We start from the raw sequence: 22,171 nt of genomic DNA, 5'->3' as shown, positions 1-22,171 counted from the left end.
ATTTTAATATCTATAACTGAAAAATTTTTGAAAATCGGACTATAAACACTGAAGATATGGAGAAAAATGTTAAAAATATAGAAAACAGCCTAAAACCTGCTAAAAAGGCAGTCCGGCCATCATGGTTGTTTTCTTTAAAAGACGGGAAATTTAATTTTGATATCTATAACTAAAAAAAAAATTTTGAAAATCGGACCATAAACACTGAAGATAAGGAGAAAAGTGTGAAAAATATAAAAATAGCCTAAAACCTGCTAAAAAGGCAGTCTGGCCTTCATGGTTGTGTCTTTAAACGACGGGAACTTTAATTTTGATATCTGTAACTGAAAAAATTTTGAAAATCGGATCATAAACACTTGAGATATGGAGAAAAATGTGAAAAATATAAAAATAGCCTAAAACCTGCTAAAATCGGTCCGACCGCCAATGATGTTTTTTAGTTAATTGTGCTCCTTAATGGTGGGAATGTTGTCAAAAAATTTCAGCATTCTATCTTTTATAGGAGCTGAGTAAATCCCATTTCCCCCATAGCGTTACGGACAGACTGACGGACGGACAAAGTGAATTATAGAGTAGCTTCGCTACTAAAAATGAGAAATTAATAACCATTAAATGAAAAGATCATCATCTCTAGCAAACGTTATAGTATTTTCTATTAAACATATTGATAATTTTAAATTTGTTTAAAGTAACAAATTGACAAACATATGCTGGAGAAAATATTTGCTTAGAATTACTGTTTTTGTTTAAATTCTTGCATAATAATTGTTGTTATTAGTAGCGAAGCTACTCTATAATTCACTTTGTCCGTCCGTCCGTCCGTCCGTCAGTCAGTCAGTCCGTAACGCTATGGGGGAAATGGGATTTACTCAGCTCCTATAAAAGATGGAATGCTGAAATTTTTTGACAACAATCCCATTATTAAGGAGCACAATTGACTATAAAACATCATTTGCGGTCGGACCGATTTTTAGCAGGTTTTAGGCTATTTTTATATTTTTCACATTTTTCTCCATATCTTCAGTGTTTATGGTCCGATTTTCAAAATTTTTTCAGTTACAGATATCAAAATTAAATTTCCTGTCGTTTAAAGAAACAATCATGAAGGCCAGACTGCCTTTTTAGCAGGTTTTAGGCTATTTTTATATTTTTCACATTTTTCTCCATATGTTCAGTGTAGGGTCCGATTTTCAAATTTTTTTCAGTTATAGATATCAAAATTAAATTTCCCGTCTTTTAAAGAAGACAACCATGACGGCCAGACTGCCTTTTCAGCAGGTATTAGGCCGTTTTTTTTTTATATTTTTAACATTTTTCTCCATATCTTCAGTGTTTATAGTCCGATTTTCAAAATTTTTTTTCGGTTGTAGATATCAAAATTAAATTTCCCGTCTTTAAATGTAATAACCATGACGGCCAGACTGCCTTTTTGGCAGGTTTTAGGCTATTTATAAATATATTTAACACTTTTTTCCATATCTTCAGTGTATATGGTCCGATTTTCTAAATTTTTAAAGTTTTTAAGGATTTAAAAATTAAATTTTTTGTCGTTTTAAGAAAACAACCATGGCGGCCAGACTGCCTTTTATCAGGTTTTTGGCTATTTTTATATGTTTTACATATTTCCCAAGACCTTTGTTTATTTTGATCCAATTTTCAAACTTTTATGGGATATCAGTTTCAAAATAATTTTTCCCATTGTTATGAGCATCTTTAATATAATTTACTTTGACCATCGTCATCATACAAAATAAAACAAGGTTTCATATTTATTTTATCCAATAAATCTATTCTTGATTTTAGTAAAAACCTTTTAAATCTACCTGTACGTATTCCCATCTACGATTTTTTGTGCTTCGCTACTTATGGATGTTGTCATCCTTGTTATCTAATATTAATTGAACACATTTTTGTGTCATTTAATTTAATGTCTTAAAATAGAATGATAGGTGTTTCATCATATCTGCAGATTATCATAGCCGATCAGTGTTTTAGATTCACAAAATACACAATTACAGCAATATATTAGAATGGGTTTTTAATTATGAAAATGAACAGAAGTGGATGGTAATAATAGTTACATCTTTTCAGGGAGGGAGGGGAAATTGGGCTGTACATTACATTTGTCCCCACAGTTGGCTCAATAACTTTGGGGACTATTTTTAGTTTTTTTTATTTTTGGTTGATTTAGTTGAGTGTCACAATTTCAACCACTAATTGAAATCTACAAAAGAGGGGTAAGATTTATTGCTATTTTAATAATTTGAGGTTCTGATGATTTTATACTGTAATACATGCACGGAAGTTATGTACACACGAATAATTTGAGTTGACATGTTGATAGGGTTAACCAGGGAGGTCAGGGGTAGGACAGCTGAAATAAATAACTCGCAATGGCATTTTTGTTGGTGACTATAGTCGGTTTAAAATTTTTAAAAAATCAATAGGTAATAATGATAGCACATTATAAATTTTAGAGATAAGACATTTTCTTAAAAACATAACTTTTTATTTTATTGCGTTAATAAAAGGCTAAACATATGAGCAAAAAGTTGGTTTCTTTGTCGTTTTCATAGCTCCACTTTTCAAGAATTTTGGTTATTATCAATCTTGTTATGTATTTTCTTTATATCTAATTTTATTTGCTCTAAATTCCTAATTCATTTCGTGACGAGTTTGTTTATAAATAGAACTGTTTCATCGGCTACTGGGAAAAAAAACTGTTAAAAACTGAAAATGTTACGGGGAGGCAATTATAATTATTTATGTATGTAACTAAGTGAAAAATTGTACTTTCGACTCACTTTAGAAAAAGATATTATCTTAATTATGTATCAAGTTAAATTGTGTATAAGCACATTCAACAAGGTTCGACAGTTGCGCATTTTTGTATGTGCTAGAAATAATTAGCAAGCATAGAGCAGATCGGCTGTTGCCTATTAATGCAAAGATGCAAAAGCAGCTTTGGCTTCCCTAAAAAGCCCGGTGAACACAACTGTGGCTGCTGCACACTGATTAAAACTTCAAAACAGAATTGAGAATTTTTGGACAAAGTGAGTTATAAAACCGATGTTTAATTGTCTAAAAAAGAAAAGAATGAAAAAACTATGCAAAAACTCAAAGAAAAAAAAGATTTTGAAGTGCATATACCACTGAAATATTCAGTTGTTTATCTTCAACTTGTGTCTTCGCCCCTAGCCTCTAGGGGCGATGCCCCATAAGTTACTTAAAAAAAAATTCTGGTGTTGCACCCATAATTTATGGTGCAACACCAGAATTTTTTTTTTGGTTGGGGGAATTTTCATTTTTGGGGGGTTGTGGGTGTCCCACTCCCCAAGAAAATAGCTTAAAATAGGTATATACCCTGAGGAGTAGAATCCGATCGGTTCAGTGGCTACCGAGATCTTAAGGGACAGACAGACAGACATCGTTCTACTTTGTATTATAGATAGCAAACGAGATAAAAATGATGGAAATATGGGAATATGGACAAGATAAATTAGAGTTGTAGCATTAATAGCAGTTGAGTTAATCTGATCTCCCTTGGAGCGTTACAAACGGATGGACAGACAGACATAGTCAGTTATAGAGTAGTTTCTTTTCTAAAAAGTATTAAATATGAATTTAACTTATTTGTCCATATCTTTAAAAGATAATTGTTATCAGTAAGATGTACAAGCATTTCTTATATTTAACTAGTAATATAATTGTACAAAATGAGAGCACTGACAATAATATTTGTTTTGACCATATCAAAAGCTTTGTCAGGGATTGAAGTTATTAATGAAGATTTTTACAGTTCAAAATTTTTAACATATTTTTTGGTATGAGTTGATAGTTGACATTTTTATCCTTAAAAAGATCATGAAGCAATTTTTAAAAATTCACATACAATTAGATTTACTCTAGCTATTTATAAATTATGACTAAAATTTTGCTTTATTTGAAAGAATAAGATTGTTAAATACATAATATTGTAAATTAACTTTGAGAGTACTGTAGCAGCTTTAAAAATCGAATTATTATGGCACTTTTATAGCAAACTACTTTGTACAAAAAACACGATTGTTAAATGCTGGTTTTGTATAAAGTCACAAAATTCGGATTTAAACACTTCTTATATTGATTTGTTGAACAGCCAGTGTTGAGACAGCTGCTGAAGAATGCCCAGGATTCTTATGTTCTGGAGCTTGCTGTCCTGAACCATCATGGGAGTGTTGCTGGGAAGGTTGTAATTATTTTTTAAAAACTTACATGCATTAACATATAATTTAGCATTAAGAACTTAGATTGCTGGTAGGTAGAGAACAGGGTTATTAAATTTTAAGTTATTGTGTCACCAAACACACTAAAAAATTCAATCAACTCAACAATTTCAATACTATAGTTCATATTAATAAACATGATTAATTCCTCTTAAAGTAGTTGATAACACAAAGAGCCCAATACACTAACCTCCAAAATATTGCAGACAACCAATTCTTTGATCACATGATCTTTTTCTTGAAGTCTCAAGTATGCAATGCAATAAGTAATCCTTAAATTAAGACACTATTTGGGCGAAGACTTTGAACAAATAACTTCCTGACAATAATCAGCTAAGTAAATCAATTTATTAATATTTCATATCCAGAAAATTGATATTGATATAAACATTGATTTAGGTTTTATTCCATGTGCACCCTCAGCTGATTTCTGTACGCTAGCAGCTGATAATAATGTTCAGAGTGACCAAAATTCAGGAATCCGAGAGATAAATAAATTTTCATCAAAACTAAAAAAAACTCATTAAATTGAAGATTAAATATCAGGACTATATATTATACAATAAAATTTTTTTTATAGCATCATAGTAGAATAATTAAACTAATTATTAATTTCCACCTAAAATATGCAAATTAAAAACTTTAAAATATAAATATTCTCCAATTAGCTTTATTATGTTTGTTATTATTACTTTTCCTCCACAGTGCAATTATTTTTCAATTCAAATTTTACTGCATTCTTGATATAGATAACAAGGGTAAATTAATCCAAATCAATGAAAATGAAAAACCAGAGGTAAATGAATTTAATTTTGTATATTTAAAATGTCTTATAAAACATACATGCACTCACATGCAATTTATTATTTTTACTCATACTGGTTACTTTTGGCCCTAACCTCTAGGGAAGGGCGGAATAGGTCAGGAAAATAGCCTAACTGTAGCCTAAATAATAAAGCTTCCCTGAAAAGTACAACCAATTACGAGCAGTACTTACTGAGATCTTTAGCTTCAGACAAAAATGTGATGTATTTTGATCTTGAGTTCTTACTTCTAGACAGAAATAAGGGATGGGAAACCTGCCCAAAAATTAGATTCAGCCTAGGTTTGAAAGGAATAGTGCAACTTTTATCATTTCCTAGTTAAATTAATTAGTTTGAGGATGATTTTATTGGCTATGACTTTAAACCAATATTTTTATTGCACTCATTTAGCTAATTTATTATATTGATCTTCCCGTAACTAAATTTTTAGGCCTTGGTGAAATACTATTTTGCTAAGTTTCCCATCCCTATCCCTGACTTCTAGGATGAATGTGATTTGTGGTGTCCAGGAGGTTGCTGCCCGATGCCTGATGCTGAAGAATTAGGATGGGTCTGTTGTGCTGATGGAATGTTTTCATGTGCTCCAACTTATTATGATTGTTAAAATTTTTAAGATTTGGGGGGGGGGGGGAATAATAATAGTCTAATTAGTCAAAATATGATTTTTTACATACTGCAAAATCTTGTAACATAAAAAATAAAAATTCAAAATATTTATCTTTAATTTGATATTTCATTAAAATTTACAACAGTAAATGGAAAAATGTGTACATTGGTAAATTATTATACAATCAAGAACATTATAGTATTGCATCCAAGATGCCCACTTGAAATCGGGACAAAGACCAAATTCTTGCAAAATTGTGTCAAAAATCACCCATTTGACGCCATAAAAATGAGTGACCATCCATCTCTTTTTTAGAGGTTTTCTTTCCCACTTCTCCTCTCAGCTCCCTCATTTTTATGACGTCACATGGATCATTTTTGACACAATTTTGCAGCAATTTGGTTTTTTGTCGAAATTGGAGGAAAATCGCGGTAATTAACCATGCCTTCACAAGTCTACATTCTGTGCAATGTTATTGTTAGAGATTTTAGTATAAATGATTAAATATTCCTACCAGCTGGCTAATATAACGACATATCCTCACCCAACCCGATTTTGTCTGTCTGTTTGTTTGTCTTCTTCTTCTTCTTTTAGCCCTTGTCCTGCTCATCCCGGGTCTTCATCATTTCTGGCGGACAGGCCAAGGAATCTGGCTGTCTCGACAGGTTTACTCCATAGGTTTTTCACATTCAATGACGTAGGGTTCTGTGCACAATTAAACAGATGTTCAGTGGTATGTAAATCTGGACAGTTTGGACAAGTGTCTGACACGATCTTGTTGGGATCCTTGTTTATTCTGGCTAGAAATGTGTTCAGATATACACTATATCCTGAACGTAGCTGAGCCAGTGTGGATCTGGTTGTTTGTTTGTACCGAATGATCTCGGAAACCGCTGAACCGATCGGGTTCTTCTTAACATGGTAGCTTCTCATAGATCCTGAGAAGGTTTATAACTATTTTGGGGGAGGGTACCACCACCACCTTCCAAGAAAAATCGCCCCAAGAAAAAAGTTTAAAAATTTTTTTTTAAAGTAAAATAAAAAATGGCGGGTTGCATTCCCCCCCACATAAAAAAAATTTCCCCCCCCCCCAAATTTTTCTTTTAAAATCTAAAATAATAAATTGGGTTATCGAATTCGACTCTCAAGTAATCCTAGAGGCTTCTAGGGGCGTAGCCGCTAGTTAAATATAAATCAGGAAATAACTAGAAAATAACACATTTAGGAAAATAAAACTATAAAATTTAACATACTGTTTATTGCAATTTATTTTGCAATATACACTGGGAAAATCAAATTAGTAAAACTTATTTCACATATAAAACTATGCAAAAGGTTAATCCTTATTATAAAAATAACAGAATGTCTCCATTTGTCTGTGTGTGTAGCGAATGAATTCACGAATCGATATGGGGTCTCCTTAACAGTGAAGCTTCTTATAGGTCCTAGGAAGGTAAATAAGGTGCCATCACACTCCGATAAGAAATCGCCCCTAGAAAAAATAACCCCCCCTCAAATTTTTTAAAAAATCATATAAAAAACTAAAATGGAAATTGAAGGGTCGATTTCCCGTCACGTACATCTAGGGGCGTAGCCAATATTTACCATTCAAGTAGCAACTCTAAACAAATTGAACTATATCGGTTTAGCGGTTAGCTAAAGTTTTGGTACAAACACACAGACAAACAGACATAAATCCTTTTTTAAAACCGTTTTTATATATTTATTGATTGTAGTTACACTAATTTTAGGACATAAGAAATCGTTTTAAAATAATTTATATAAGCACAATAGTACTACAAAATAATTAGATTTTTAAAGTAAAAATTTAAATTTTTTTTTCATTTTTGAGTGTTGAGAGAAATTGTCTTGAAACTGTTTAGTGTTTACCTTATGTAAAGATTTTCATATTTTTACATGGATTAGGTATAATTCCTCAAATCTTACATAAAAATTAATTAAGAGTCAGAATATCACATTTAATAAACACAAAGAAACAAAAGTGAACAATTGAGCAATCTTCATACGAAGGGGCAAAATTTTTGTCTGTGTGTATCATAAGATCTCCCTAACCGGTGGAACGACAAGGTCCTCTATTACAGTGAAGCTTCTTATAGGTCCAAATTACCAACCTCCAAAATTTTACTTCATCCTTTCAAAATTAAAATGTAGGGTCGACTCATCCTACATTCTTCCTCAACTACACCTAGAGGCCTCTGTGGGCGTAGTCGCTAGTAATAATATAGAGTTAAAATAGTATATAACCGAAATACAAAATTCGATAATAATCGTTCGTAAAATAATTTCATATAAGCTTTATTTAGGTTCTAGGCAGGTTATCCACTATCTTTTATTTAATTACTAGAGTTGGCTCGATATAATTATCTCCCTATTGGCTAGTTTTCTATATGCATATCTATTTCTCAATAAATCTATTTTCCTCACCCGGCATTACTATCTAAAAGAAAGTACATATTTAATAATTTAAATGATTTTTAAAAGATTTTTTTAAATTATATTTTTTTCTTTACATTACCATCACCAAAGGGTTAATGATGATGATTACAATTTTAGTTTAATATTTGAACACACAAAATGTCGCCACAATCGAATTCTTTGAAAACATAGTTTTCTTAAATTTATCATATTATAAATTTAAATTTTCTTTTTTATGATTAGAAATTAAATACATCAATATAAGGTAAATAGCAACATGAAATGAAAAAAATGAATTTATTTTTAATAAAGTAAAATAATGGGTCTTATCGTTCTGGGCAATGAGAGTTTATTATGGATTATTGGAGCACTATGAGTTTTAATCATATATTCCTTGGAAAACTTGAGCTTGTTTATAGACATTTATTTCCTATATAGATCTGACATGGATCTTGAAGCAATTAAGCAGGCCGTTTTGTACATGTTAAAAATTGGAAGATTTCATTTAATAAAAGTAATCGCAAATATACTTAGTAAATAAGAGGCTAGGGTCATATGCAGCCAAAATAGATTACAAGTTAACAGAGTACGAATTTCAAAAAAAAATTCTTAATTTTTTGTCTTAGCCCTGAATTAATTATTTTTATTGTTGTTGTTTATCCTTACTCCCTGACAATCACATGTATCCTAATTTCAATTCATAATGCCGCGCTCATACATCCATACAAATTATATATTTAGTATGAGAAATTTTTTGTTGAATAATTATTTTCGTCACTCTGGGCCAAGCGGTGGCGTGCACAGGGGGGTGTAGGACCTTGTCCAGGGGGGATTAGAGTTGTGATGTATGGGACTGGTCACATTAAATTGTTATCCACCTTCCCTTATTTTTGCCAGGGGAGTCGGTATACCACCCTTTTAGCATGAAAAATGAACAAGAACGATTACGTCCAACAAAATAAAATGTCTTAGTATTTAGAAATACAGTGTGTGTTTTTTATGAGAACTTTTTTGAAAGCCATTTTACCCCACTTATAGTTATCAGAATTTAATGATTAATGGCTTATTTTCTTCGTTTTTTAAAGGAAATTATGAAACAACAAAAAAATTACAGTTTTTGTTGAAAAAGTACAGTAAAGTTGAAAATTAAAAACTTAGGTGTCAACATCTAAAAATGGTTTTAGCGCATTTTTCTTATGCTCAAATAATCAACCTTTTGCAAGAATGGCTGCTAAACACTTCAAAGTTGAGATATAGAGCTAAAAATGTATACAGATGCTATTAGGGACATGTACTAGAACATATCAAAGTTTGAAGGTCATATCTCAACCAGGGAGGGAGTACTGGCCCCCCAAAGTCGACTACAGAAAATCTATTTTTTAAAGAAAAATGCGCTAAAACCATTTTTATATGTTGACACCTAAGTTTTTAATTTTCAACTTTACTGTACTTTTTCAACAAAAACTGTAATTTTTTTTGTTGTTTCATAATTTCCCTTAAAAAACGAAGAAAATAAGCCATTAATCATTAAATTCTGATAACTATAAGTGGGGTTAAATTGCTTTCAAAAAAGTTCTCATAAAAAAAAACACACTGTAGAAGCAAAGTTGTTAGTTTAAAGAAACATTAGATTAGAGGCTTGGCAACAAATTACGATTTTCAGAAAATCTTATGTTTTAATTTATTTATAGATTTGTATAATCTTAGATGTATGGAAGATTTTAATTAATTTTAATTGTTGAATGTTTATGTTTTTTTTACTGTCTTAGGACAAAGGAAATGGGAAGAACAAGAAGTTAAGGGTAAGGCATGGGAGAATATCAGTGATGGGAAGTGATTTTTTGTAACTCTATTCTAGCTTTATAGACAGTTGGATAGACAAACATACAGACAGATAAATAGATTGATGGACAGACAGACAGACAAACCGACAGACGGACAGACAGACAGAAGGACATACAGATAGACAGACACAAAGACAGATGGAGTGACAGACACACAAACAGACAGACGTGACAGACGGACAGACAGACGGACAGACAGACGGACAGACAGACGGACAGACAGACGGACAGACAGACGGACAGACAGACGGACAGACAGACAGACGGACAGACAGGCGGACAGACAGACGGACAGACAGACGAACAGACAGACGGATAGACAGACACAAAGACAGATGGAGTGACAGACACACAAACAGACAGACAGACGGACAGAAAGACAGGAAGAAAGAAAAATAAGTACATAAGAAATAAAAGAATGATATAAATAGCGAAACTTTCATGAAAATTATATTACAGAGAAGCCTCGCAAATTTAGTTCAAGAATATAGTATCGCGAAAAGCACTCTGCCTTGTAATTACAAGAGAGTCAAGACAGTCAAAAACAAATAACATAAAGAGTAGCTTTGCAACATATAAATAAAATTGATTAAAGATTAAGAATATTTATCCCTATCTTATTCTTAAAAAATTATAAAACTAGATATTTCTTACTCGTTCACTTTTCACGTATGGTCCCTCAGATGTCAAAACTTTATTTTAGTGTTTGGCCAAAATGACTTAGCAATTGTATCTGTAAGTACGTCTAATAACACCCTATGCTATTTTTAAAATCCTAGAAAATTTTTTTTGCAAGAAAATTGCATAAATTCGCAACCTTTTTTAGAACCACTACATAACTCGAGTTTTAAAACTTTTTATATAAAATCCTTTTTACAAAAAATATCAATAATTACTTAAAATTAAACCTGAAAGAAAAAAAATCTCATTACACGTGTTAATTTGCATGTTTTAGGTCTTTTTTTGAGGAAAGTATAACTTCCACATTTTTGACAATAATTATATTTTTTAACATTTCAAAGTAAAATATAATAAAACTTAAACGATTTTTCTTGTATTATCAGTTGAAAATTTCATCAAACATGCAATTTAAGTGATGAAAATTTAATAAAATCATTTTTTGAATGTTTAGAATTACCAATTTTCTACATTTAAAACAAAATGTTAACAAAATTTAAAAACATTCTAATATAAAACTTTAAAAATCAATAACATTTTATAAAATGATGTTTTAAAAAATAAATCATTAAAAGGTATTAAAATGCATTTTAAGTTGCTTAAAATTAAAACGAGAATATCTTTTTACACTTTATTCTTTGTAATAGAGATTAATCGTCATTTGCTGAAAATGAAACATTTAATAAACTAATTGAATCTTTTTGTGACCATATTTAGAATTTTTAATTTTTACACTAAGGTGTTTTTTAATAAAAATCTTTGTTAATTTCTGTTTTACGACAAAAAAAGAAAGGGACTTTTTTACTATTTCTAGGTTATCTTATGCAATTTAAACTATATAATATGAAATAAATTTTAATTGTCTTTCTTTTGAGCCACAAAACACTGTAAAATGTAACATATATGCAAAAATAACAATTTTTTTAATGAATATTATAATATCCTTACATGACATTGCGTCAGAGCTTATTCTTTAGATCATATGTTCATGAAAAGTAGCCATAACTTGGAGGGTTGCGCTATTTATTAGAATATTAAATAAACTTGAATGGTAAAAATATTAGCATATCCTTTGTTAATTCAAATGCTTTAGGTATATTATTCGGAAAGTTAGTTAAAAAAGAGAGCATTTGCTGTGTATACTGTTGAAAGACTTTCAAAAATGTGAATTACAAAGCAATCCTAAAAGATCGGGCCGTAGGCAAGTCTTGGTCGATTGGGGGGTACGGGGGTTTTCTGATAGCAATTTGCGTTATTGGTATACAAGGTAAAAAAAAAACATTTTAAAGAAATTCTTTAAATAAAACCCAACGTGTATTGGCAGTACAAACATCTTCATGCTAGCAGACATATGTTTATCAAAATTAAAGAAAAGTATTTCCACAAGAAAAATTATTCAGGTTTCTACTTTATAATTTTAAATATTTTTTTTCTGATAAAATGTTTGACATATATCATATAATCATTTACCAAAAAAAATATTTTGATAATTTAGATTTCAGAGAATATGAAAACCCTCAAAAACTAAGACGACATTTTGCATCTTCTGCTATGACATTTAAGAAAAAAAATTTAAAAATCAAAATTTAGTATGAAAACTATTTTTATCGATTTTTCTGAAGGTATTATCGTATTCTATGGGTTTTTCATTATCATTTACTTATATCGAAAGTGCCAAACATTGTACCCTAACTTATTCATTTAATAAAAAACCAGCCGTGTTTTGTCTAATAATAAGATTTTTAAAACCTAGAAAATTAAAGATAAATCAATGAAAGTTAGAAATAAATATTTTTTAAAAAGGAAACGTATTTTGGCTTCTTTTTTATTTTAGTTTAGGCTTATTCAGCGATTAAAGTTAACCTGTTTTACATTCACTTGGATACATATTTAAACAGCATAAAGATTAAAACAGGGCTTTGCCAGGGGGGTTGGTTCGCGAAGCGCATCCAAGAATTATTACACCTCCCTTACACCAAAATCGAGGTCGGTGTAATACAAACTTAAATTTAAGGGGGATTTTATTCGGGGAGTTGGACCACCCCCTTATATAGTCAACCTTCTCAAAAGTCAAAAGGCGTCCTTTGGTAAAATTTTCACACCAAACCTAAATCTAAGATGGGTGTGACTTTTTTAAGTTCCCTAATTTTGCTAGAGGGATGAACTGCCCTAATAATCCCTTCTGCACGCCTATGGTTTAACAGTTTGCAAAAGGAAACAATTAAGAAAGTACACATTGTCAAGTAACTCTCAAATAATACATAAATTTCATGCAAAGTTAAAAAAAAACAAGTATGAAAAAATCCACGAAAGAAAAGTTCAAAGATCAGACTGTCAGACAAAAGTATTGTAACAGCTCATCTCAAATTCAATTTATTTAAAAGTTTAATCGAAAATTCTGTACATGTATAATATATACCCAAAAAGTACTTTAAAACAGACAGTTTAACATGGACATGCTTTCATTTTTAGACTTTCGAATCCTCGCCTATAAAATTGTGCCTAATCATACTAAAAATCTACACTCCACAATGAAAGACAATAGGATAGTTAAATTTAATGTAGTCAAACGTAGTTCAAATAGGACATAACGACATTCTGGTAATGATTATAGTGTTGGTTCGCTTTCTTAATTTTACCGTTTTGATAATAGGCTTTTTATCCTTTTAAAAGGTATTTTTTGCATTCAGGTCAAAAAATAGACCAATCCTATGTCCTTTTCATTTTGATTTTTAGTTTCTATAAAACCATTCAATATATGGTTTATATCCGAACAAATCCATAAGAAAATAATTTTATTCTGAGCCAAAATGTAATAATACATGCACCATAGTTGACTTACAGGCGTATAAGCCTTATTGCATAAAATAAATATTGGACTTTTTTAATAGAATAAATGTTAAAATTGCGTAGAACAGCAAGTATAATTTGCATGTCATTAATTTAATAAATAAGACGTGTTCTAAATTTTAAAGCATTTTTTTTTCATCACTGCTTCTCTTTAACGATGCGCATATGTCTAACTAACGGTCAAGTAATTGGACGATAGGTAAGAATTCAGTGACCACTCTAAGCAGTGTTTAGTTTTTCCTCCGTATAATAGTTTACTGTACGATTAAACTAATAAACGTCTTGTTTTGGACGAATTTGTTCTTATTTTTTCACCTGCGCATAGATTTCACAAATATTGATGCAAGAGTTAATGATCATTTTCAGATTTTAATGTAATCAGTTAAAAAAAATTAAAAAATCTCCAACAAAATATTTTTTCGTATATAATCTCCTTTATACATCTTTTGAAAACTAAAATGAAGCCACTCTACTAAATCTAAAAATAAACAAATTAAAATGTACAGAGCATGCATTTATAGCGATGAAAAAAGGTCATGTGTCTCTTTTAATAAAAGTTTCTAAATTTTTTCGAGGAAAATTGCTGCTTTTTATCTCTGTTCTTGTATTATTGACTTAAATGAGACATGTTTTTAGTAGCGAAGCTACTCTATAATTCGAAATGTCCGTCCGTCCGTCCGTCCGTCCGTCTGTCCGTCCGTCCGTGTAAGACAGAATAGGGGAAACGTGATTTTCTCGGCCCCTATTAAAGATAGACAGCTGAAATTTTTTGACAACATTCCCATTATTAAGGAGCACAATTAACTATAAAACATCAAGGGCGGTCGGACCACTTTTTAGCAGGTTTTAGGCTATTTTTGTATTTTTCACATTTTTCTCCATATCTTCAGTGTTTATGGTCCGATTTTCAAAAATTTTTCAGTTATTGATATCAAAATTAAATTTCCTGTCGTTTACAGAAAACAACCATGACGGCCACACTGCCATTTTGCAGGTTTTAGGCTATTTTTGTATTTTTCACATTTTCACCATATCTTCAGTGTTTATGGTCCAATTTTCAAAATTTTTTCAGTTATAGACATAAGAATTAAATTTCCCGTCGTTTAAAGAAAACAACCATGACGGCCAGACTGCCTTTTTGCAGGTTTTAGGCTATTTTTGTATTTTTCACAATATTCTCCATATCTTCAGTGTTTATGGTCCGATTTTCAAAATTTTTTCAGTTATAGATATCAAAATTAAATTTCACGTTGTTTAAAGAAAACAACCATGGAGGTCGGACTGCCTTTTATCAGGTTTTTGACTATTTTTATATGTTTTACATATTTCCCCATATATTTGGCGTTTTTGGTCCCATTTTCAAACTTTTTTGGGATATTAGTATCAAAATAATTTTTCCCATTGTTATGAGAATCTTTTATGTAATCTACTTTGACTGTCGTCATCATTAAAAATAAAACAAGGTTTCGTGTTTATTTTCTCCAATAAATCTATTCTTGATTTTAATAAATACACTTTAAATCTACTTTTACGTATTTCCATCCACGATTTTTTGTGCTTCGCTACTTATGGATGTTGTCATCCTTGTTAATATAGATATGGAAAAATTATAAATATATGCTTAGGAAAAGAATTTTTTTAATAATTTTTAAAAGCGAAGCTTTTACATATATGTATATTGTATAATTAGGGTCGGTCCGTACGCCCGTTCGTTAATTTAGGCTTGTTAGAATTGTTCCATCGATTTTAAACTTTGCATGCTGTTTCTATAGGAGTTAGGTACGAGTTATAAAGCGAAGCAACTCTATAGTCGTTATCAGAAAGTCATAATAATGTCAGTATGTCCACAAAAATTATCCTTTATTTAAGAGTTAATGTTCGTTTGTCTTACCGTTTCAGAGCTTCGCTTTTATAGCTTTTTTTGTTTTTGTGAAATTGGATTATTTAAAATTACTTCCGAGGCTCGGAAGCGGCATTTTTAAAAAATCTACAAACGTCTAAAAGGCTTTGTATCGTTTGTTGTAAATTTATGGGCCTTCGGCGACTAAAAAAGGATTTAAAAGAGCAGCTTAGCAAATTTTGCAGCTGGTTAGCATACAAGTTTTGTCAGCTAAACGAGTTAGCGGCTTCCAAGCCCTGATTATAACTAAGTATATTCTTTGCTTGTTACTTAATACCTTTAAAAGGACTGTATATACTGTGTTCACAGAAGCTACAAAGTACATCTAACAAAATTTGGATTTGATTTCTAAATTTATTTTGTTTAACGATTCTAAGAAAACTATATGATATATTTATAATTTTGAATCTGTTTTAGGAAAAAAATACCCATAAAAGTAAGAGGCATAGACGTCCAAGGAGGGGGGGGTAAAGTGGTGATTACCCCCCCCCCCCTCCAAACGATTTTTTTCATTTTACCCCCATGCATTTAGGAAAGGTATTTACCCCCCCCCCAACAATTTTAGGGGGGTAAATACCCTCCCTAAAATAAAAATCTCTAGCAAAAAAAATTTTTGCGCGCTTCGCGTGCATTTTTAATAATAATTATTTAATAAAATTCAAATTACCCCCCCCCAAAAAAAAAAAAATTTACCCCGGAGGTAAACTTTAGGGGGGGGGGGTAAACAAAATTTACCCCTGCCAACAGATTTCAGGGGGGGTAATTAACCCCCAGGTTCTAATTAATACCATAAAAACACCTAGGTTTTACCACTTTTATGGTAAAATTTTACCAGCCTATACGATTTAAAAGGTGGTAAAATTTTACCGTAATCGTGGTAAAAACACTTTTTGTGGTACTCTGTAACGCTTTTTACCAGCGATTTTTACCACAATTATCGGTAAAATTTTACCAGATTTCCGGTAAAATATTACCATTTTAGGACGCAAATTTATACCAGATTTTGACCAATTTTTACCACTTTTTTGGTAAAATTTACCGCAAATTTCTGTAAGATTTTACCGAAAAAGTGGTAAAACTGTTCAACACCTGGTAATATTTTTGCCCTAAATTGGTAAAATTTTACCAGAAATAGGGTAAATATGGTAAAAATTTACCAAAAATTGTGGTAAAAACGGGTGGTAAAAATCACGAGAAAGTGGTAAAAAACGACTGACCTTAATTATAGAAAAACATCGCTTGTACACAAATCGCAAAAATAAAAAAAAAATTGTTTTCATTTTTATCTTTATTGATTGAAACACTTAAACATATTTTTTTACATAATGATTTACATAGGTACGATAGCGCGCTACTATATAGGTATATATTCACAGAAATTTTCTTAATTAGTCTAATTCTAGACGTGGTTTAAATGACCAAATATTACATAGTTTTATTCAGATACTATAACTGCATGTTTAATCGGTTTAAGCTGAGAAATTAACACAAATTATACATAGGTTTTAAGCTGAGATCTGGATTCTAATTGTACTTTATACTAGAACATTTTTATACACAAGAAAAATATATTACGAAGTTACTTTCCATTATAAAATTTTCAAAAATTTGCTATAGGAATAGCGGTTTCAAATAATATTATATGAATATTCTCATCGTCAGAACAAAACTGTCAAAACTGTCATATAGATTAATGTACGTACAAATTAAAGGTGGTTAAACATATTTTTGACTCAAGATATCTTGATATATATCACTTTTTTATCACAAATAGTTTATATATGATCTGACTGGAAGGACTATTATACATCAGCTTACTTTTGTCCTTCTTTTCTTTCCTTTTGCCTCTTGTGAAAGAACACGCGGCAGTCAGCACACAAATAGGTGCATTCGATGAGTCTTGTGTTCGTTGGCAGCTCGCTTCGGGGACTGCGTCCATGGGCGCAGGTCTTGATTTTCCCCGGTGTTGCAGTTCTTTTGCGCCTACTCAGTTTTGATGCTGGCGGGATTGTAGGAGGGGGTGGTTCAAACATCTCCTGCTCATCATCTGACACTCGATACACTGAAATTAAAATATTTTTTAAAATTATTTTTTTGTACAAAAAAATAGTTCAATTTTACAATAGTTTTTTTTTCTAGCCTAACCTAACCTAACCTAACCTAGTGTATTAATAGAAAGAGTAATATTTCTAGTTTTAGCCTAACCTAGCCTACCTAACCTAGCCTAGCCTAGCCTAGCCTAGCCTAGCCTAGCCTAGCCTAACCTAACCTAACCTAACCTAACCTAACCTAACCTAACCTAGTGTAATAATACAATGTATTACGGCATTTTCTTAGTGCCTAGTACAGAAATGTTTCACTATATGCTTTGGGCACAGTCGCTAGTATAAATATTGTACTATACCTGGGCTTTTTGGTCCTGGATTCTTTATGTTCTCATAAATGATATCAAAATCCGGTTCGTTTTCCATATTCCTGAAATTAAACAATCTATACTACAAAGTAAAACGATTTTTGTTTGTATGTAGCGAAGGATCTTGCTAACCGCTGAACCGATCGGGTTCTTCTCATAGGTACCGGCAAGGGAAGGGAGTGGCAAAAGAAACTTTAAGGATATACTTCATATTAGAGGGTTTAGCGTACAGAAAAATCATTTACAACACAGTCGCCAGGATAAAGTAGTAAAAACAATTTAAAAAAAATCTTACTTTGCTGGTGTTTCCATAACAGTGATTTCCTTAACCTCGTTCTCATCCGAATTTTCTGGAGAGCCAGCTGTTTTGTTCCTGAATTAAACAATATATATATAATAATCTATTTAAATTAAGTAGTCAACTTTTTGGTTCCACATTTACCCCTTCCACCTTACCCAGCTAGAGGCGTACTTGCTAGTACTCGCTTTTAATAAATAAAGGAACACGTTGAATTTGTCTTTACAGAAAAATCATTTACAACACTGTCGCCCGGATAAAGTATGAAAAAAGAATATTAAAAGAAATATCTTACTTTGCTTCTCCTTCCATAACAGAGTCTTGTCCGACCTTCTGGTCATCCTTTTGTGCCGGACATCTCTCGGATTGCTCCCTGAATTAAGCAATCATATTATAATTAAATAGTAAACTTTTTTTGGTCCACATTTACCACTCCCACCTTACCCCTAGAGGCATACTTGCTAGTTTTGTAATATATAAAGGTGAATTTGTCTGTACCGAAAAATCATTTACAACACAGTCGCCCGGATAAAGTATGAAAAAAGAATATTAAAAGAAATATCTTACTTTGCTTCTCCTTCCATAACAGAGGCTTGTCCGACCTTCTGGTCATCCTTTTGTGCCGGACATCTCTCGGATTGCTCCCTGAATTAAGCAATCATATTATAATTAAATAGTAAACTTTTTTTGGTCCACATTTACCCCTCCCACCTTACCCATAGAGGCATACTTGCTAGTTTTGTAATATATAAAGGTGAATTTGTCTGTACCGAAAAATCATTTACAACACAGTCGCCCGGATAAAGTATGAAAAAAGAATATTAAAAGAAATATCTTACTTTGCTTCTCCTTCCATAACAGAGGCTTGTCCGACCTTCTGGTCATCCTTTTGTGCCGGACATCTCTCGGATTGCTCCCTGAATTAAGCAATCATATTATAATTAAATAGTAAACTTTTTTTGGTCCACATTTACCCCTCCCACCTTACCCATAGAGGCATACTTGCTAGTTTTGTAATATATAAAGGTGAATTTGTCTGTACCGAAAAATCATTTACAACACAGTCGCCCGGATAAAGTATGAAAAAGAATATTAAAAGAAATATCTTACTTTGCTTCTCCTTCCATAACAGAGGCTTGTCCGACCTTCTGGTCATCCTTTTGTGCCGGACATCTCTCGGATTGCTCCCTGAATTAAGCAATCATATTATAATTAAATAGTAAACTTTTTTTGGTCCACATTTACCCCTCCCACCTTACCCATAGAGGCATACTTGCTAGTTTTGTAATATATAAAGGTGAATTTGTCTGTACCGAAAAATCATTTACAACACAGTCGCCCGGATAAAGTATGAAAAAAGAATATTAAAAGAAATATCTTACTTTGCTTCTCCTTCCATAACAGAGGCTTGTCCGACCTTCTGGTCATCCTTTTGTGCCGGACATCTCTTGGATTGCTCCCTGAATTAAGCAATCATATTATAATTAAATAGTAAACTTTTTTTTGGTCCACATTTACCCCTCCCACCTTACCCCTAGAGGCATACTTGCTAGTTTTGTAATATATAAAGGTGAATTTGTCTGTACCGAAAAATCATTTACAACACAGTCGCCCGGATTAAATAGAAAAAAAGAAGTGAAAAAAATTTCTTACTTTGTTTGTGTTTCCAAACAAGCGATCTCCTCTTCCAAAGAAGCAATTTTTTGCTTTGCTGCCCCAAGGTCTTGTTTTATTTTCTGCATTGTCAAGCTTGGGAAACTATCGTCGTCCCTGAAAAATAAAAAAAAATAATACTAAAGTAACAGGATGTCCGTGTTTATGTACCGAAGGATCTCGATAACCACTGAACAGATCGGGTTCTTCTCATAGGTACCGGCAAGGGAAGGGAGTGGCAAAAGAAACTTTAAGAGATATACTTCATATTAGAGGGTTTAGCGTAGCTGCTAATTTGAAATATCAGGGGTGTATATCCTATATGGGATCCCCTGTTCAGGTGGTGGGGGGAAAATAACTAAAATATGTGTGGTAGGAGGTATTAAACCAAAAAATTTTAGTTCTTTAAATATTTCTCCATTTCCGTCCCTACTTGGTGAGATAAAAATAGGTGGGAAAAAAATACAAAATTTTGTACCACGGGAACAAAATAAATCTTGTGCGTAATGTACACCCCTGAATGAAACTATAATTATTCGCCATAACAATAATGTTTATCCTACTCTTTTCAATCCGGCTACTACCACCTTCCGAACAGAAATAGAATGGTAACAAAAATAAATAAACTTACGTAGTGCAATCCAAAGTTAGGTTCAAATCTTCTGTATCAGACGATTTAGGAGGGCTATCAGGCAGGTCAGGCAGCTTAGCAGGCAGCTCAGGCTCAGACACACTCATTTCGTTCTTCTCTTTTTCGCTATCACTGAAATATATAAATATATATTATATATCCCAGGTAATCGGACCTTTGCCCAAAGAAGTAATTACCAAAAAATATGTAATATGTATTTATGTAATTATGTTGTGATGGATTGTCGAATCCGATTCGATGAATGGTTACCAAAATATAGCTAGGGACGGACGGACGGACAGACAGACAGACAGACATCATTCTACTTCGTTTTATACATATTAAAATATTACTCACCCACTTGTGGTTTCCGGCTTCTGTTCTTCGTGCTGTTCGTCTCTCTCTAAGTCGGCTGCTGCGGCTGACATGTCGGACATTCTATATTAAATTTGAAAAGAAACAAATTATCACTGGTAATTAAATTTTCATGAATAAATGTCCAAAAAACTGACGTAGGGAATTTTAATATAATAGGGTCCAGCAAGATCACATATTGGTATATCTTATATTGTAAACAAGTATATAGACAAATTTCATTTACAAAAAGTTAATACAAATTTGAAACGTTCTCTTTTTTAATTACAGCACATAAACCTTACGGATTTTACCATGGAAATCTACCACCCTATTAATTAAAACATTCCCTACGATAACTGTTATATATAATATTTATATACAAAATTAAACAAATATATAAAATTAACAAAAGCTAATTGTGAATAGTTTTTTTCCTTAGTTTAGGGGGTAAACTACAACTGCTATATACTGAATTACAAAAAATGCGACAGATTATACAACAAAAAATTTTCAGTTTAAGCTCTTAACTTTAAGCTCATTAAACTTAATTGGTGGAAAGGGGTAGTTTCACAAAATGCATTTGAACTTAATTTTGTGAATTGCATATTTTTCTTTGTTAAGATGGTAAAAGTACGTGGTAGAAAATTTAACTTTCTTCAAATTTATGCCATATAAATAGAGTTTAAACACATTTAAACAGGTTCAAATATACGGTTCACTAAATTAACTTCAAATGCATTTTGGGAAACTACTCCTTTCTAGATATTATAAAAAAAAGTTTAAGATGAAACTTATGAAATATAAAAAAAATTACATATAAATATATATATACGTAAAGTCCTGGAATTATTGGGATTGACTGGGACCTATCAGGTCTTCGTCTTGTTCTTCGTCTTGTTCTTCGTCTTGTTCTTCGTCTTGTACTTCGTTTTCAGATGAAAGTTCCGACGAATAATACTTGTTTCCATTCTGCGGTGCGCAGGGATGTATATTCTACATGGTTCGGATGTGTAATATTTTTTCCAATTCTGCGCAGGGATGTATATTATATTTCATTAAATATAAATAGATGGAGGAAAGAAAAAAAGGTAATAATTAAGAAAACTGAAAACATTTGTAAATTTTAAAAATTTTTAGCCGTGGACAAACAATATTTCTTGTGCAGAATATACACCCCTTTCCCTAATCAATGTAGCTGCCAAAGTTACTGTAATTGCTTATGTTCTGAGCACATTGTTGAGAACTTGCTCTCTGTGGTGGTCTGGAGCTTGATCTTTTCTTCTTCTCTAACTCAGCATCTTCAGGCCTGATTCCCTGTTCCCACAATCTTTGCTGCTTCATGTTGGCCTTTACTCGTTTGTTGGCATCTCTTCTTGTCCGAGCCTCACCACGCTGGCCGAAATCGGGCAAATGTG

At 31.8% G+C, this 22,171-nt stretch overlaps 2 protein-coding genes across 3 annotated transcripts; one reads left to right on the top strand and one right to left on the bottom strand.

Moving 5' to 3' along the window:
- The first annotated feature begins 3,647 nt into the window (after nt 1-3,647).
- LOC145320271 (uncharacterized) lies at nt 3,648-5,821 on the top strand. The gene is made up of 5 exons (XM_080162696.1): nt 3,648-3,768; nt 4,139-4,228; nt 4,665-4,742; nt 5,015-5,061; nt 5,574-5,821. The coding sequence occupies exons 1-5, from the start codon at nt 3,717-3,719 to the stop codon at nt 5,691-5,693; spliced, it is 387 nt and encodes a 128-aa protein (XP_080018822.1). The 5' UTR covers nt 3,648-3,716; the 3' UTR covers nt 5,694-5,821.
- A 10,859-nt stretch (nt 5,822-16,680) lies between these two features.
- On the bottom strand, nt 16,681-21,930 carry LOC145318975 (uncharacterized). 2 transcript variants are annotated; one of them, XM_080160771.1, is made up of 3 exons: nt 19,769-21,930; nt 17,809-19,575; nt 16,681-17,466 (listed from the first exon to the last, which is right to left on the bottom strand). In XM_080160771.1, exons 2-3 carry the CDS (start codon nt 17,873-17,875, stop codon nt 17,219-17,221), a joined length of 315 nt encoding a protein of 104 aa, XP_080016897.1. In that variant the 5' UTR covers nt 17,876-19,575; nt 19,769-21,930; the 3' UTR covers nt 16,681-17,218. The 2 variants fall into 2 exon arrangements, with proteins under 2 accessions (XP_080016897.1, XP_080016895.1); XM_080160769.1 differs by having other exon boundaries at nt 17,809-21,930.
- Between the last annotated feature and the right edge of the window lie 241 nt (nt 21,931-22,171).

Source organism: Acartia tonsa, chromosome 5 (assembly GCF_053477335.1).
Source record: "Acartia tonsa isolate MP-2025a chromosome 5, ASM5347733v1, whole genome shotgun sequence".
NCBI classification, from domain to species: domain Eukaryota; kingdom Metazoa; phylum Arthropoda; class Copepoda; order Calanoida; family Acartiidae; genus Acartia; species Acartia tonsa.
The sequence above is the reverse complement of the archived record's forward strand: the minus strand, read 5'-3'. Positions and strand labels throughout refer to the sequence as shown.